We start from the raw sequence: 19,090 nt of genomic DNA on the forward strand, positions 1-19,090 counted from the left end.
TGTAGGTCTCTTTCCCTCCTTTAAGATCTCTGGGATATAAGCCCAATAGAAACATTGCTGGGTCAAAGGATATGCTCAGTTTGATAATTTTTGGAGCATAGTTCCAAACTGCTTTCCAGAATAGTTGGATCCATTCATAGTTCCACCTTTTATAAATCTGAGTCAATTCTCTATATGACAGGTCTTTTAGAACCTTTTTTTTTTTTTTTTTTTTTTTTTTAGAAATTAGGCCTTTATCAGAACCTTTGAATGTAAAAATATTTTCCCTGTTTATTGCTTTGCTTCTAATCATGTTTTTAATTTTGTTTGTACAAAAACTTTTAAACTTAATATAATAAAAATTATCTATTTTGTGATCAATTATGATCTCTAGTTCTTCTTTGGTCACAAATTCCTTCCTCCTCCACAGATCTGAGAGGTAAAACTATCCTATGTTCTTCTAATTTATTTATAATATCATTCTTTATGTCTAGATCATGAACCCATTTTGACCTTATCTTGGTATACAGTATTAGGTGTGGGTTAATGCCTAATTTCTGCCATACCAGTTTCCAATTTTCCCAGAAGTTTTTGTCAAATAGTGAATTCTTATCCAAAATCTGGGGTTTGTCGAATACTAGATTGCTATAGTTATTGACTATTTTGTTCTGTGGACCTAATCTATTCCACTGATCAACTTCTCTATTTCTTAGCCAATACCAATGGTTTTGAAGACCACTGCTTTATAATATAATTTTAGATCAGGTACAGTGAGGCCACCTTCATTTGATTTTTTTCCCTTGAAATTCTTGACCTTTTGTTCTTTCAGATGAATTTTGTTGTTTTTTCTAGGTCAGTAAAATAGTTTCTTGGGAATATGATTGGTATAGCACTAAATAAATAGATTAGTTTAGATAGTATTGTCATCTTTATTATATTGGCTCAACCTATCCAAGAGCACTTGATATTTTTCCAATTGTTTAGATCTGACTTTAGTTGTGTGGAAAATGTTTTGTAGTTTTGCTCATATAGTTCCTGACCCTCCCTTGGCAGATAGATTCTCAAATATTTTATCCTATCAACAGTTATTTTAATTTCTCTTTGTATCTCTTGCTGTTGGATTTTGTTAGTGATGTATAAAAATTCTGAGGATTTATGTGGATTTATTTTGTATCCTGCAACTTTGCTAAAGTTATGGATTACTTTTAATAGTTTTTTAGTTAATTCTTTAGGTTTCTTTAAGTATACCATCATGTCATCTGCAAAGTGATAATTTGATTTCATTACCTATTCTAATTCTTTTAATCTTTCTTCTCTTATTGCCAAAGTTAGCATTTCTAATATAATATTGGATATTAATGGTGATAGTGGGCAACGTTGTTTAACTCCTGATCTCACTGGGAATGGTTCCAGGTTATTCCCATTGCATATGATGCTTTAAATATATACTACTGACTGTTTTAAGGAAAATTCCATTTATTGCTATACTCTCTAGTGTTTTTTAATAGGAATGGGTGTTGGATTTTATGAAATGCTTTTTCTGCATATATTGAGATAATCATGTTTTTTGTTAATTTGGTTATTGATATAGTCAATTATGCTAATAGTTTTCCTAATATTGAACCAGCTCTGCATTCCTGGTATAAATCCTACTTGGTTGTCACCAACAACATGTTGAAACTGTGATAGGGGAAGTCACAATGTGGGAGGGATAACTATATTCCCATCCTGTGCCCCATTCCAGCATGAGACAAATAGTGGAAAGAACACAGCGCTAGAGGAGCCTGGGGACTCATCCTTGGAGTGACCGTAGGTTCAGCAGACCTTCCCTGAACTGGATCCTAGAATGTCAGAGTTAAGAAAAGCATTTTAAGGGTCATCTAGTTTAAACATCTCATTTTGCAGGTGGGGAAACAGCTCCTGAGAAGGAAAAGGGACCTGCCCAAGCTCAAACACAGAGTTAATTACTGCCTTTCATTCCTGGAATGCACTTCTTTACCCTATAGAATGTCTGGTTTCATTTAAAAAAAAAGGCCACCTTTTACCAGAGATCTTTTTGGATCCCCATTGCTGCTTGGTGTCATCCTTCTTCTTGGGGCCTTTGGTGTACAATTCTTCACTGATAAGTAATTTGCTACAGACTATTCATACCCATCACCCATTTTTTCATTGACCTTTAGATTAGATGGAGTTAATTATCCAGGTTTTAATGAAACATACCCAATACCAACCCTACAAGGGCTTTGCCACAGTTCTTACTTTGGTGGCTTCATAGAAGGTCAGTTTGTATCTTCACTGTTTGGTTTGTCTACAGCCTGATGAAGTTTAAAAGCAGCATGTTTTACAAACCACAGTTGGTGTCAATAATTAATAATAACATCATACATTTATGTAGTATTGCATAGTTTACAAAGCACCTCTTCATTGCCTTTAATCTGATATCCTGAAAGGTAGGCAAAATGAGGTTATCCCTGTTTTTTAGAACAGGCTCAGAAAATTAAGTGACTTATCCAACTAAACAAGCAAGCAAGCATTTATTAAGCACCTAGTGTATTTCAGACACTGGGCTGAGTTCTGGGGACACAAACACATTGAATGCAATTATTATTACTGTGAAGGACCTTACCTTGTAACTGGGGATTCACACAGTGGAACATTGATCGCTGAAATGGAATGGCTTCTCTGTGACCTACAAATCTGGGCTATTCTCTGCCACCTCTTACTCTTCTGCATTTGTGCAGCTAAGAGACTACAGACCAGCTCAGGGACCCATTCTCTCTCTCTCTCTCTCTCTCTCTCTCTCTCTCTCTCTCTCTCTCTCTCTTCTCTCTCTCTCTCTCTCTCTCTCTCTCTCTTTCTCTCTCTCTCTGTCTCTCTCTCTTTTTATATACATACATATATATATATATATATATATATATATATATATATATATATATATATATATATATATACATATACCCATTCTACATATATATAGCAATTGAGAATTACATTTACGGCCCTTAAAAGTTCAACATAATAATCTTAGCAGGAAAAGAAATGATTCAAAAAGATCACAGATAAGACTCAGTTCTAAACATTAAATTTTTAAGAATTTATAATGTGCAAAGCACTGCCCTAGGTCCTGGGGTTACAAAGACAGCTTGGCATTTGTATTGACATCAATATTTGTCCCCTTTTTTGGTTCTTTTAATTTTTGAAGTTATGATTTTATATTCAATATATTCAAATATTGCCATATTTTAAAACATCAGGGTAAGGGAGAGGGTGGAAAATAAAATATACACACAAAGTTCCTGCTGATTTTATGACTTTAATTTTCCTATTTTCAAAGGAAAAAATGTTCAAGCAGTAATAAAAAAAATAAATTCTGTCTGTCTATATTCATTTTGCCTATCAATAGCCAGAAGAACCTCATTAGCCAAAGAAAAATTATCCTAGTTTCTGGGCCATCCCATCTGATCAGAAAAGAGACTAGAAGAAGAAATGAAAATCTTAGCTGCCTCAGAAACATCACCAACAAATACTTTTCCCTCTTTGAATCAACAAAGGAAATGTTAGTAGCTTGCTACTCTTAGCAGCAAGGTGGGGCAGTAGAAAGAGTGCTAGGCAGGGAGTCAGAAAAACTCATCTTTCAAATTTGGCTCCTGACACTTACTAGCCATGTGACCCTAGGCAAGTTATTTATCCCCATTTGCCTCAATTTCCTCTCCTGTAAAATGAATTGGAGAAAAATGACAAACCACTCTAATGTTGCCAAGGAAATCCCCAAATGGGGTCTCAAAGAATCAGACATGATTGAAAAACAACAAAACTCTTGGAAGTAGAGTTCCAGGCTCCACATCTGCTTCTATTTGCATTGGGGGTGTTTTTGTGAAAGAGAAATAACATGTTTAGGGAAAAGGGATATATTCATAGAGGGGAGGGAGTATATCTTAGGAAATAAGAAGTTTCACTAATTTCTACCATCAAGGTAACATTTCCTCCTCTTCCTCCTCCTAATTTCCATTGCTACTTGATGCCATCCTTCTTCCTGTGGCCTAAGTTGACCACCCCAAGCATCATGCATTTCCCTTTTCAGAAGCCAATGTGACCACCAGGACCCATCACTTTCTTTTCTTTTTTTTTTTTTTTGCTGCTTTTTTAAAAATTAATTTTATAATTATAACATTTTTTGACAGTACATATGCATAGGTAATTTTTTTACAACATTATCCTTGGTACTCCCTTCTGTTCTGAATTTTTCCCCTCCTTCCCTCCACCCTCTCCCCTAGATGGCAGGCATTTCCATACATATTAAATATGTTATAGTATATCCTAGGTACAATATATATGTGCAGAACCGAATTTTGTTGTTGTTGTTGCAAAGGAAGAATTGGATTCGGAAGGTAAAAATAATCTGGGGAGAAAAACAAAAAATGCTAACAGTTTACACTCATTTCCCAGTGTTCCTTTTCTGGGTGTAGCTGATTCTGTCCATCATTGATCAATTGGAATTGGATTAGCTCTTCTCTATGTTGAAGATATCCACTTCCATCAGAATACATCCTCATAAAGTATTGTTGTTGAAGTGTATAATGATCTCCTAGTTCTGCTCGTTTCACTCAGCATCAGTTGGTGTAAGTCTCTCCAAGCCTCTCTGTATTCCTCCTGTTGGTCATTTCTTACAGAACAATAATATTCCATAACATTCATATGCCATAATTTATTCAGCCATTCTCCAATTGATGGGCATCCATTCATTTTCCATTTTCTAGCCACTACAAAAAGGGCTGCCACAAACATTTTGGCACATACAGGTCCCTTTCCCTTCTTTAGTATTTCCTTGGGATATAAGCCCAGTAGTAGCACTGCTGGATCAAAGGGTATGCACATTTTGATAACTTTTTGGGTATAATTCCAGATTGCTCTCCAGAATGGTTGGATTCTTTCACAACTCCACCAACAATGTATTAGTGTCCCAGTTTTCCCACAGCCCCTCCAACATTCATCATTATTTGTTCCTGTCATCTTAGCCAATCTGACAGGTGTGTAATGATATCTCAGAGTTGTCTTAATTTTCTCTGATCAATAGTGATTTGGAACACTCTTTCATATGAGTGGATATAGTTTCAATTTCATCATCTGAGAAATGTCTGTTCATATCCTTTGACCATTTATCAATTGGAGAATGGCTTGATTTCTTATAAATTAAAGTCAATTCTCTGTATATTTTGGAGATGAGGCCTTTATCAGAACCTTTAATTGTAAAAATGTTTTCCCAATTTGTTACTTCCCTTCTAATCTTGTTTGCATTAGTTTTGTTTATACAAAAGCTTTTTAATCTGATGTAATCAAAATTTTCTATTTTGTGATCAATAATGATCTTTAGTTCTCCTTTGGTCACAAATTCCTTCCTCCTCCACAAGTCTGAGAGGTAAACTATCCTATGTTCCTCTAATTTATTTATGATCTTGTTCTTTATGCCTAAATCTTGGACCCATTTTGATCTTATCTTAGTATGTGGTGTTAAATGTGGGTCCATGCCTAGTTTCTGCCATACTAATTTCCAGTTTTCCCAGCAGTTTTTGTCAAATAATGAATTCTTATCCCAAAAGTTGGGATCTTTGGGTTTGTCAAACACTAGATTGCTATTTTTTATTCACTATCTTGCCTTGTGAACCTAACCTATTCCACTGATCAACTAATTTCTTAGCCAATACCAAATGGTTTTGGTGACTGCTGCTTTATAATATAGTTCTAGATCAGGTACAGCTAGGCCACCTTCATTTGATTTTTTTTTTTTCATTACTTCCCTTGAAATTCTCGACTTTTTGTTCTTCCATATGAATTTTTTTGTTATTTTTTCTAGGACCCATCACTTTCACTTCCCCTTTTTTGTTTTTGGATTGGGACTTTTTGACTGAATGTGAAATAACAAGCTTTAAGTCATATTTCAAGGTAAGAGTTTCCTACTAAGTTAATAAATGACTTGGTGATACCTCACAAAACTATGACATAGAAAAATTCACCTCTTATGATTCTGTTCCCAGCGTCAGCCAATAGAGCCTTGGGCCTAGGTCAAATTCAGACACTTAGAAGTACCACTCATTGCAAAGTTGTCTCAAGTAGCAGAGAACCTCTTTCAGATTCTTGTGGACACTGAGCAGGCAAAGGATAAAGGATGAGAGAAACCAAAACCTCATATGCTCATTTTTTAATAATTCAGTGTTTCACAGAAGAGCCAAACATTGAAAATGCAATAAAAAGGTTAGGAAACACCTCTTTTGTTCATTCCCAAGCCATCTTCATCTCCTTCTCTGTTCAGTGAAAAGATATTCCTTCTCAAACTCTGGGTGCCCTTTGGCCTAAAAGAAGCATTCTCTTTGAGGCACATTTCTCTTGGAAGGTGATAGTAACAGATAGTAACAGACCCCCAAAATATCTGTGGAGCAGAGTGAAAGCAGCTTAATGGGTAGGATGCAGGTCTATTTCCCAAAGTGATCAAAGGAAAAGGAAAAGGAGTTGTATATACAAAAATATTTATAGCAACTCTTTTTATGGGGGTAGAGATTTGAAAATTGAGGAGATGCCCATCAATTGGGGAATGGCTAAACAAGTTGTGGTATATGAATGAAATTCTATTATGCTATAAGAAATTATGAGCAGGATGTTCTTAGAAAAACCTGAAAAGACTTACATGAACTCATGCAAAGTGAAGTGAGCAGAACCAGGAAATCTATAGAGTAACATTTTATATATGTATATATATGTATTATATATATATAGTACATATATATGTTACATATATATGTATATAGTATACATTCTATAGTGATTGACTATGAATAACAGCTATTTTTAGCAATACCACAATTCAAGACAATTCCAAAGAACTCATGATTCAAGATATATCTGAAGTTCTCATGATGAAAAATGCTATCCACTGAAATATACTTTTCTTACTACTTTTATTTTTTTTTCTTTTTCGGGGGAGAACATGTTAATATGGAAATTGTTTTTGCCGGATTTCACATGTATAACTCATATCATTATTGATTGCCTTCTCAAAGGGTGGGTTAGGGTCTGGAGGGGGGGAGAAATTGAAACTCAAAATTTTTTTAAAGTAAGAATGTTTAAAATAAGTTAATAATTAAATTTGAAATATACTTTGAAAAAACAAACTAGAATTTTATTTTTTTTCAAATTTTCATGATTTACTTTTTTAATTTTTAAATTAATTTTATATTTATAATTTTTTTGACAGTACACATGCATAGGTAATTTTTTACAGCATTATCCCTTGTACTCACTTCTGTTCCAAATATTTCCCTCCTTCCTTCCACTCCCTCTCCTAGATGGCAGGCAGTCCCATGCATGTTAAATGTGTTATAGTATATCCTAGATACAATATATACAAACTAGAATTTTAAAAATAGCTGAAAGAAGAAATGGAGTGGCTAGAAAAATCTGAAGATGCTTTAGTTTGGGGTTAGAGGGAGAAGCTGGATGCACAGTATAATCACATTGATAGCAAGTGGTCATACTTCATTTTGATTCTTTTTCAAGCTGCTCCTCCCTGAACATGCACACTCAGTATATAAAATCTCAACCATCCACCAGCCTTTAGTACAAGAAACCCTCAATAATATGGAGACAGGTAATAGAGAACCCAATCTGAGATGGGAAAGCTAAACTACTATCCACCTCAAAGAGGGAAAGGAGTAACCATTTATAAAGGACTTATACTATGTGCCAGACACTGTTCTAATTACTTTTTAGAATTATCTCTTAAGAAATCATCTTCACAACAACCTTGTGAAACGGATGCTGTTATTATCACCATTTTCACAGTAGAGGATACTGAGGCAAATAGAGGGTAGGTCCTAGGAAAAAAGAAATTAAGTGACTTGTTCAGTCACCTAACTCATAAGTGTCTAAGGCAGGATTTGAGCTCAAGTTTTCCTGACTCTAAGTCCAGTTCTATATCTACTGAGCCTTTTAACCTTCTAAGAGGTAGAAGAATTATTCTTGAATTTTGCTCCTGTCTTCAGAGAAGGGAAGCAATTTTAAATCTGTCTTTAGATTGCATGAAATTATCACCACTGCTAGCAGCTGTTCATTGTCATATTCATTATCCCTTTTATAGGATTGCATGATCCAGTTTCCATTGAAGATATGTGCTTCATTAATCCTCCTATTATCAACTCCTTGTTAAATGTTAGCTTAGTTGATCTGCAACTTTCCAGGCCCAGAGTTGTTGTTGCCATGTTCCTGGAATACCCTAATTGGTAGAAGATTTGGAGCCCTGATTCTTTGTCCAAAAAGTAGAGTAAGGGGCTAGCTCCTTCTCTGACACTTCATCCTTCATCCACTGTCAAATCATAGGTTTCTCTTCCACACTTGAATCTTCCTCAAAGCTGAGGCCCGGAGTAGAAGCAGCCCAGCCCAGCCTTCAGCAGTTGGAAAGGGGAAGATAGAGCCACTCAGGGCAGGAGGGAAAAGATGGCTAATCTGCTGAATTATGAATAAGATTTCATGAATATTAATCAGAGCACCCCTTCTTCTGACTCCCCAGTAAGGACTGTTCTGGGATTGGAGGAAGGGACCCTGGAGCCTAGTTGCACCCTCTGCTCAGAGTACTTTACACTGCCCTGCTCTGGGAACTAGAGAGGAAGGACAAGCTACTATTGCTGAAGTGTTCTCTTTCATTTGGCCTGGGGCCTGGAGAGCATGAAACTTTTTTTAAGCCCTAACTCTTCCTAAACATTTCTCTAAATTAGTCCTTTCTCCACTTTTTCATTATTTCCTTCAAAGTCCAACTAAATATAGTAAGTACTCACAGAGGCTTGGTAATAAAACCTGGGATGAGTCCTTCTCTATTTTCTTGCATCCTTTGGATAAGATCTGGTGATTTCTCCTCTGATGGAGGGAGATGTGACCAAGTTTTCTGATAAAAAACAAGTTTAGTTTCTCCCAGATTTAAAACTGCATGGAGGGGCACAGTGGATAGAGTGATACATATTGAGTTCATTTTTTAGCTGGTGTCAAGCTTTTGAGAAGCAGTTAATCATGGACAGCTAATGGGATAGTGGGCAGAACTGGAGTCAGGAGGCCCTGAGTTCAAATTTGGCCTCAGATTAGCAGTGTGATCTGGGTGAGTCACTTCACCCTGTTTGCCTCAGTTTCCTCAGTAAAATGAATAGGAAAAGGAAAAGGCAAACTACCCCAACATCTTTGCCAAGAAAGTCCCACATGCTAAGGAATATCTGAGGCAAAAATCTGCATTTATGGAATCATCCTGATTCCAAGCCCAGTATTGTGACCACTGGGCCACCAGTATATTCTTTGCTATATTCTTGCTAAACCCATTGCTGTCGACACCTCTGACCTGGGGATGCTTGTGGGAGGGCCTTGGTGGAAAATCAGATGGTAAAATTCAACAAAGCTCTATTGGTCATTTTATAGTTCAACACCCCAACTCCTTGCTGGCATTGTTCTCACCAAATTTGATAACACTAATGACAAGGTGGTTTTGCCATTTCTAATACATTCATCACAATCAAACTCATTGTCTTTGTTGGGACTGCCTAGACCTGCGTTATACCATGCCCTCATGAAGACCTAACGTGGTGCAGCACTCCATACCAAATCACCTCTTCTCTCTCCCCATTCCCCTCTGTAACAAAAATGTTCTTTGGAGGATGAGATCAGCTTGGTTTGAATATATTGCAAATAGAGAATTAAGAGAGTTGTTCCAAAACCTTGTCCCTGACAGCCTCCCCAGATTTATAATCTGTCTGCAAAGAGGGCCCAGTCATGTTTCAATCGCTGCCTCTCATCCCTCAAAGTAGTCCTGTGGTCCTTTCCCATCCCCATCAGGGGTCTCCTTCACTCTGCCTATGCTGGCCTGGCTCATTACAGTTCTGACCAGTGGCTGACACCAGAGCTCTGTATTTGTCGACACTGTGAGCATGGTTCAAGGGACCTTTGTGCCTAAATAGCAGCTTCAGATCCAAGCTCCATTTGGGACTTCCACCAAAGCAGCCCTAGCTCTTAATTTGGCTCTAATCACTGGGACTTACACAGCTTTCATTTCCTGCTCATTCAGGGTATGACATTCTTAACTGCTAATTCTGACACCCATCACTTTAAAATACACAACTAGGCCAGGGTTACCTCTTATAAAGGAAGCAGAAGAGTTAAGTCCCTGCTTCCTTCAGAGCTAAATTCCCAAAAAGAGAAAATTGAACTGCAGGGTGCATTGGATTTCTCAGCCTTTTAACACAATGTCCCAGTCCTTCCCTAGAATTGCATGTTGTTCTTCCCAGAAGTCCTTTTAGAAAAGCATCTCTTTCTCCCTTTCCAGCAGATCCTGTTAAGGGAAGCTGATGGATTCCTTATCCCTACCCTCTCCAGAGTACAACTTTCATTAAGATTTGTCTTATAGACATGACTAATGTGGAAATATGTTTAATATGATTGCACATGTATAACCTTTATCAGATTGCTTGCTGTCTTGGGGACAGGAGAAGGGAGGGAGGAAAAAAAAGGAAATCAAAAATTTATCTTTACATGTAATTTGAAAAAATAAAATACTATTAACTGGGGGAAAAAAGATGACTTGTAGCTTGGTATTGCAGATGTACTATTAATGAAATTAGGTAAAGACTGTCTCTCCAAGAGAGATACGTGATTATAATAAATTTCATAAATAATGCAGCTAAAAAAAAAATACATTGGTATAGTTTTCTTTACCATTCAGAGTTTTTACTTTTGCATCTATTCCTCAATTTTGGGAGGCTTATTTCTCAAGGAATCTTTTGGAAATTAGTATCACTCCCCCATTTTACAGATAAGGAAATTGAGAAGTAAAGTGATTTTCCCAACACAGTAAAGTCAACGGTGGAGTCAGGTCCTGAAGTCACATATCTCCTGATTTCCAATATGCTTTTCTTATCTGTTAATATATCTATAGGATGAATTGATAAAGTTAAGGCAAATTCTTGACTAGTAAAGGGTTGGATAAAGGGTCCAGACTAAGATTGTTTCATAAATTGGTTGGGTTTTAATGGCAATTATTAGGGAGGTGCTGTAAATTCATATTATCTTGAACATTGGTAGGAAATAATTTATGTGAGTTTTCCTCACAATTTCAATTTCAAAATTTCAAAATCAAACTAACTCATTTATTGTCTCTCCTAAAAGCTATCAGAACCTTGGAAAATAACTCCTTTCTTTTTGTAAGTTCTGTTTCTCAGTTTATCATTTTTTAGGGGCGAGGATAAAACTAAAATTTCTTTTATGTGCTTCAACAAATAAATGATTTACTAAGTAAATTAACATATTAGACAAAATTACAGAAGAATTATTGGATCCATTTGAATGTTTCAAGCATCTATCTTATACAATTAATAGACAAATATATCACTCATCTATTCACCAAAAAAGATCCTTAAGAAGCTCTACTAAGATACTCTGTTTTCTTTGAAAAGGAACAAACTTAATTTGTATAAAATTGAAAAAAATCCTACAATTCAGACCAATCCAAACTGACCTTTTCCCCTTTTTCATAGAGGGGGATCTAGTGACATTGGACCAGGGTCATCTGATGGAGATCAAGCACATTCTAGAACTGGTTGTACTCCATGAATTCTGAAGTCCTCTCAAGCCAGGTGCCTGATGGACAGGAATGGTCATACTGATTCAGAAGGGAACTGAGTCTTGTAAGATGCAGGTTAAACCACAAAAATCTTTTATTATGCACAAAATCCCCAAGGCTTTAATTACATACTTACACATATATTAATTCATTTGGCAGATCTTAATATTTATTTTTAGAGAAAACAAAAACAAAATGTACCTCCAGGTTTGGGAATGGCCCACTTACAACACAACCAACGCAGATGTAAAAAATAAATAAGCTTGAACATTCAAGTATGTGGTAATTACTAATGTTTTACTTGGTTTATTATTATTATTTCCCCCCCCCCTTTTTTTTTTTTTTGAAAGCCAGCCTTTCCGGTTTCAGTGTTTTTTCTGCTTAAGTAGATCTACATCCTACTCTGCCCATGGTCCTTTGAAGTGTCCTTTTCACTCATGGTTCGACTGTGAATAAGTCAGGCCCATTCTTAGTTATTACCTGAACCTGCACTCTTGAGATAGTAGAGAGAGGAATGGATTGTCAATCAGCAGATGTAGGTTCAAATTTGTTATAAATTTGCTGTATGACCTTGTGACATTTTCTTTTAATTCTGCTATTTTGGTGCCTGTCCTACCAACTTCCCAGGACTCTTGTGAGAATACAATAACACAATGGTTGTGAAATGGTTTACTGTCTTTACAATGACTATATCCTTTTAATTGATAAGATAGAAGTCTAAATAACTGTTAATGTAGGACCTTGAGAGAAAGCCAGAAAAGCAAAGACAGGAATTGGACTATTAGCTTTGTGAGGGAAACAAATGCTGTCTCATTTTCTCTTGTCTACCCAAGCTTCAATTAATAGGACATAGCCTATGAGGTTGAAACCTGGGGAGTGGGGCTAAGAGTGGGAGTGGAGTATACAGAAAAGAAACAGCAAGGGAAATCTTGGCCCTGAGCTCCAGGAACCATCTTCCACCATGGACCTAACCCAGATTTCTTATTCTCAGTGGGGAAACCCTATTTCTGGGCCACTGCCCTTCTAAGAACCATGTGTCAGTCACTGAGTCACTGTCTCTGCAAGTCAGCTGAGAAAAGGTCATTCCAGCCTTTCCTAACTAGTCCAGGGCAGCTAGAGCCAGTCAGCTGCTTTTGTAAAAATCCTGGGTGAATTCTTAGAGAATCTGGGTGTCAGTGGCCCAAGGTAAATACTCCCACTGGGAGTCAAACAATGGTTGGGACTGTTTGTATTAAAAAAAAAAAAAAAAAGTTTTGGAGCATAAAGAACAGACCTTGGCCAATAACCAATTGCAGCTGTCCTTATCTTTGAGGGGTGGGTGCTAAGCTGCCGTCAAAATCCCAAACTATCCAATTGGAAAGTGTGTGGGAAGTTGGTTCAGGGTCAAATGTTGACTCAGGGTGAAAGTTAGAATGCCCTTTAAAAATTTTGAGTGGAGACAGAGAGGACAAGCACATTTTGGTTCATTTCCTGGATCCCTACCCTTTCTCCTTCCTTGACCTTGCTGATTTGGAAAGAGGGGAGTGCCAGGGTTACTGTGGGAGAACTCAGATAGCCCAGCCTGAATTCACTTTTTCCAAAGGATCTGGGAGCTCAGGACAGAGGGGGTGAAGATTCATTCTGTTTCAGACCTGACAGCAGTCTTTTATGCCTAAGCTCATGGGCAGCCTTCTGCTCCCCAACTAGACCTTCCAAATGTTTGGGCAACAGACAAACACCCTTGAAAGTCAGAGAAGCCCACAAACAGCAGAGTAATGAGTAAGCAAAGCACCGGCTGCATTAGCATTCCTACACTTTGAAAACAGTGCTTGGATTTATCACAGGCCATGTTTAAACTGGATGGATGTTGATGCATCCAAGCTTAAAAAATAACTGAAGCCAGAAGCAGCCCTTCCTCCTGTAAATGCCTGCATGTTCCTCTCTTTCCTCAGGAACTGAGGAACTAAGTAAGCTCTTGTAGGTCCAGGCTGCCTGGAACACTTAGCTCCACACTCCTGGGGGAAGGAGGCTCGGAGCTTGGAGGAAGCAGTCCTAACCAACCACAGTCGCCAGGGGAAGGAAACTTTTGAAGGCATCCTAATGACCCCTAAAGACAAGGTGCACTGGTCTTTTCTTCCTGCCCTCAGGACCGTCACCTAGGACCTAGTCAGTTTCTATCAATCCATAGCCTATCACTCACTCTAGGGGGTTTACGATTGCATGGCTGAGCTGGCAGGATTGCTTAGGCTCCTGGCCCTCCTGGAATGGCTCTCCTCTGTCCCCACTACCTTGTGCCACCCTGTTAGTAGGAGACCCTCTTTTTGCTGCTTTTGGCTCCTGGGGACTTCAAACAGTTGCTGGGGAGACTGACAACCGGAGGGGGAGAGGAGGAAGGAGTCCAGATTTGAGCTGGTTAGTCCTTTGGCAGCTGGTTCAGACTTGGCATGGGTGCCTGAAGATTGCACTATCACTTAGCCAGTAACCCTCAGTGGCCACATACCCAGCACATGCACAGTCAGTTGGACGAAGTGTCTGCCACACCTTAGTTCTGCAGCTCCTTGGGGGGAGGCTTTTCTCATGGCATGGGAACCCCTGGTGAGTCTCATGGCATGCCAGGTGGGCCCACACTTGGTGAGGGACAATAGAAGAGCCCGTGATCTGAGGGATGCAGATGGCTCAGAGGAGGCTGATCCTATTGCACTTTGTTTGGTCTCAGTGGGATGACTGGAGGTTGGGCCAAGGGGAAAGAGTGGTACAAGGGGGTTAGCTGGGCACAGAGTTAGGGCCAGCGTGGCTGCTTTGTTAAGGCAGCTTCTGTCTGCCTCTTAACTGCTCATGTACCAGGTCAGGGAAAGCAGCAGGGATGAGGCCGTCTGCACAAGAGGGACCCAGTCTTCCACCAGACTGAGTTGGGGATATCTAGGCTTGACAGGGTGATGAAGAGGACCAACCACTCCTGTGTAAGATTCTAGCTCCACACACATCTCCCCTTGACCCTCAGGAAACACCCTCTGAGGCTACAGGAAGAAGGGCTGGCTGTTCACATCCATTTGGGCTTCCAGTGCCTAATCATGACCTTGTCAAGCTCAGCCATAGGTCCATGGGGTTTCTCGGCCTCTCCTGGGATGGGAGGATCTGCACATGGTTGGGGGTTTCCCCTCGTGCTTGGGCATAGGAGGAAGAAGATAAGTTCTCTTTTCCCTCAGATCCCAGGTGAGGGTTCAGGGATGCACAGGGGTGTTCTAGCTGCACCTGTCCTGGGGGGCTGTCCAGCGGAGGGCCCTTAGCTAGCACTGGGCCGGCACTGCTGCACGGCCTCGGACCGCATGTTGGCTGCCTCCTCCTCCTGGCCAGAGGCAAGATCCACCCGCTGCTCATCCATGCGCTTGGCCTGGACCCTCTGTATGAGGCTGAAGAAATCCTCGTCCGGCATGGTCGGGCCCCGGGGCACTGTCTCGGGTGGGGCACAGCGCTGGTCATCTATTCTGGAGGACTGCACCAAGGCAAGAAAATAGAGGCAGGTTAAAGACACTCCTCACCAGGACACTCACTGGCAAAAGTCAGGCTGTATTTGTATTTATTTCTGGTATCCAGGGCTCTTCTTCCCTGAGTGCCATGCAGATGACTTATACTCAGTTATTACCTTCCCTAACAGAATTTTCTCTGAGGATGACCATCAAAAATCAATCCTGAATCATGGTTCTGAGCTGAGCTTCTGTGCTCAGCTCATTCTATTTCTCTTTTTGGCTACTGTCATTAAATAGACAAACAAACCAAAACAGTAACTTACTGCCCACAGTTTCAGGTTCAGTCTTTGTTGAGTCCCACTCTCTCTATCAAAATTCACCCTTCCCATTTCCCATTCCCCTTAGGAACTGTGCTCTCTGCAAGGCGACGGTCAATCAATCTGAAAAGAATAACAACTACTAGCATATGTATGGCATATGAAGATCTACAAAGCTTTCTTCATAGCTGTGAGGTATTCTAATTACTGTAATCTGTTCTAATTAGTTTGCCAGTTATACAGTACAGTTCTATGTCCCATATCTTCTTGTGACATAATTGCAAAATTCCAAATTTTACTGTAGCTCAGGATGAGAAGAGTGGTAAATTCATGGACCATTGTGGATGGAAAGCATAGAAACTGTTTTTAGATTCTAAAAGATATAAGGGCTGGTCCTGAGCAAGATTGTGAAGGCGACTGAGTTCATCTTTGGTACCTTCTGCCTCTTGTCTTGTCCCATACTGACACTCTTGTCTCTCCCTAACCGCTCCACAGCACTTACATGCCTATCCTCCTTTTTGCCACATTCTATTGTCCCATCCCTGTCACAATGTCTCCTTAGGTTATTAATGGCTCATAACATTTGAAGGTATTATTCTTCCCTGGGGAATTTACCAGCTGTGATTAAATCAAAGATTTTGTAAAAAGAATCATGAATGGTGGAACTTTAGGACTTTAGGAACTCAGAGGTGAGTGGGTGAATCTTGCCCTGCTTTGGGTTTCCTTTAAATTCCAGCTTCTTAAATTGTGGATCATGATCCCATGTGGAGGTCTTGCAACTAAATGTGGGGGATCATATAATTATGATTTACTATTAGTAAATGTTTGATCTGTATATCTATTTTACATATCTATATATCCAGTCGCATAAAAATTTCTCAGGTGAAAAGGGGTTGTGAGTGGAAAGTTTTAGAAGCCCTGCTTTAAATCACAGGTGCCAGTGAGGTTTGTTATTATTCTAAATGGATGAGTCATTTTATACAATTAGGAATTCCTTTCAATGATAGTCTGATACCCTTCCGTACCTGGTTATTCTCAAAAATATCCCCCATACAGACAGACATCAAGGGGGTCCAGTCAATATAAACTATGCCACCAGAGCTAAAATTTCCAGCAAGCCACACTACCCATAATAGGGCTGTTTCCATCTTCAGCATATAATGTCATAACTGGGTAGTCGCTAGACAGTGAGAGAAATAAACATCGAGAGAAGAATGGAGCCAGGGTTTCAGGAAGAGAACTCCTCATTTATCTAACCCCATTTATCCGGTTTGAGAGAGCTGTTTCCTCCCAGAGCCAGACCAGGCAGTTGGAGAAGAAGGGTTTTGCATGGCTCCTGGGCTTAGCCTGGCTCTCCCTAAGCATAATTTATAGACAGCTCCTGCCCTGGGGCCTTCTGGAGCTAGCTCAGTGTAAATTATCAATGATAGAAAAGGGAGTGTTTACTCACTTTGCTGACGTACAAACGAAGTGAGACAGCCAAGTATGAGGGTGACCACCCCAAAGTTACATTGCACATTTCGAGGGCCAGGATTCTAGTAATGACTAGATTAATTTATTACCATTATGTTAATGAAAATGAGGCATTGTGAGTAGAGTGGGGTCAAACTCAAATAGAACTGGAGACCCCTAAAGCCTATACACGATCTCTAGGGTCACATCTTAACTTGGGATGATAAGGAAAATTTAAATAGGCAGTGTTTACACATGTAGATTTCATGGTTCAGTGCATCTGAGGTGGGGTTTCTTTGTTTCTAGAATTTTTATTTTTTTGCCATTTTTTCCTCCCTTCATTTTTTTTTTCCCTGAAACTGGTATTTTGTCATTTATTTTCTATTGGAATGAACAAATTCTATGCTTGGTGAGCCATAGTCCCACTTTCACCACAGCCAGCAGACTGTCATATTTTTTTTTCCAGAAATCCAAATGCAGTAGAACTTTCCCTTTCTTTTCTCCCCGTTCTCTTCTGTCTAGGTCTAAACCTACAATTCCTATCTCTTTAGCTGCTCTTTTCTGGTTTCTGTTGTTCTCCTTGCCTGGGACATCTTTCTTCTTCCTCACTGACTATCTAAAACCTAAATGAAATGTGAGGGCAAACACTGTAGCTTATTTACCTCTGCATCTAGAAGACACTCAGGAAAAATTTGCTTCTGCCCTCATGAAGTCTGCCTTGCTGTTCTAGCTCCCAATTATCCTGTCCCTGGAATCCCTAGGGAGCTTTGGCAAATGATATATAGACTATCTTTATTGCTCTCCAATTGTTCTAAGTAGGTTAACTTTATCTTTCTTTCCTAGGGAGACTGTAAATTTCATGAGGGGCCAGGAATTTTAATATACCTGGAACCATTTGCTCCTCTGAAATTTCTAAAGCATTTATTGCTTCTATTTATCCTAATGGACTATTTTGCACTGTGGGCTTTTCAAAGAACAGGATAGGACAAGGATGTCTGTCTATGGACTTGCTGCCTTATAGACTCTCCTTTCTTCTTGATCCATCTTTCTAATCTTCTTTGTGTGTGTCTTATCTCCTCAATGAGACCGGGGGAAGGATCGTGAATCCCTTTTCTTTGTTTTCCCCAAAATGTAACTTTTTGTGGAATCAAGAACACAATAGGTTCTAGTAAATGCTTATTGAATGAGTAGTCAAGTCCCTTGCTTTCTCTGGATCTCAGTTTCCTTCTTTGTAAAATGATGTGGCTGGACTAGCATCAGGATTTTAACCTGGGGTTAAAACAAGTTTGAAGTTGTTTTAAACATATATTTTGATAACCATATTTCAGTGTAATTGGTTTCCTTTGCAATACTATCTATTATATTTTATGCATTTAAAACTATTCTGAGAAAGGGTTCATAGACTTCACTGGACTGCCAAAGGGATCCATGTACAAAAAAAGGCTAAGAATTCTTGAACTAGATGGTTTCTAAGGTCCTTTGCAATTTAAAATTTTTATTTTCCTGTGACCCAGAATGGATTAATCCACAAGGTCTGGGAAGACTTCCTGTCCCCCAAACACACTGTTAGATAAGAATATTCCTTTCTCAAAGCCTCATAAAAGTATACTATCTTTTCTGGGAAAAGAACAATCCTGGGAAATTAAAAGTGTATGACTATTGCTCCCATAACACATCCCATGGTTGTACCATATTTAAAGTGAGAAAGTAGGATTGAAGGACTTCTATAAAATCTTCTGCCTTGATGACCTAGAATGGCAAGCCATACTACCCATAACAAAGCTGTTTCCATCTTGAGAATGTAACATCATAACTGGAGATGGTTCTTAGAACCATCAGGATAGAAAGGGATTTAAAGCTCCTCCAATTCTATTTTCTCATTTTAAATATGGTAGAACTGATGCTAAAAGAAGTGCAAAGATTTACTTAAAGTCATGTAACTAGTAGCACAGATGCTGCCTAAATGCTTATTGATTGATTTGCCTCCTATAATTTTATCCTGCCTATCATGTTCTCTGCTTGATCAGGATCCTCTCTCCAATGTACTCTGGCTTGTAAGAATGAATCTCTTTATCCAAGACCTATGGTCTCTATGAGAGAGAGGAGGGAGAAGTGGTATAGGGAAAGGACAGTCAGAAGTGAAGTTAGGAGGACCCAAATCCCATGAAGCTGATGATGTAATGGTCTGAGTACTGGGACTGAAGTCAGGACAACCTGAGTTCAAATCTAGCTACAGAAACTTACTAGTTGTT

At 39.0% G+C, this 19,090-nt stretch overlaps 1 protein-coding gene across 3 annotated transcripts in view; it reads right to left on the minus strand.

Annotated features, from left to right (window-relative positions):
* Positions 1 to 11,699: 11,699 nt before the first annotated feature.
* GPSM1 (G protein signaling modulator 1) overlaps positions 11,700 to 19,090 on the minus strand; it is a 131,978-nt gene continuing 124,587 nt past the window's right edge. For all 3 annotated transcript variants that reach the window (XM_074294103.1, XM_074294102.1, XM_074294104.1), the window contains exon 14: positions 11,700 to 15,095. In XM_074294103.1, coding sequence (XP_074150204.1) covers positions 14,886 to 15,095 — 210 coding nt within the window. In that variant the 3' untranslated portion in view covers positions 11,700 to 14,885. The remainder of the gene's footprint in view (positions 15,096 to 19,090) is intronic.

Source organism: Sminthopsis crassicaudata, chromosome 2 (genome assembly GCF_048593235.1).
Source record: "Sminthopsis crassicaudata isolate SCR6 chromosome 2, ASM4859323v1, whole genome shotgun sequence".
NCBI lineage: Eukaryota > Metazoa > Chordata > Mammalia > Dasyuromorphia > Dasyuridae > Sminthopsis > Sminthopsis crassicaudata.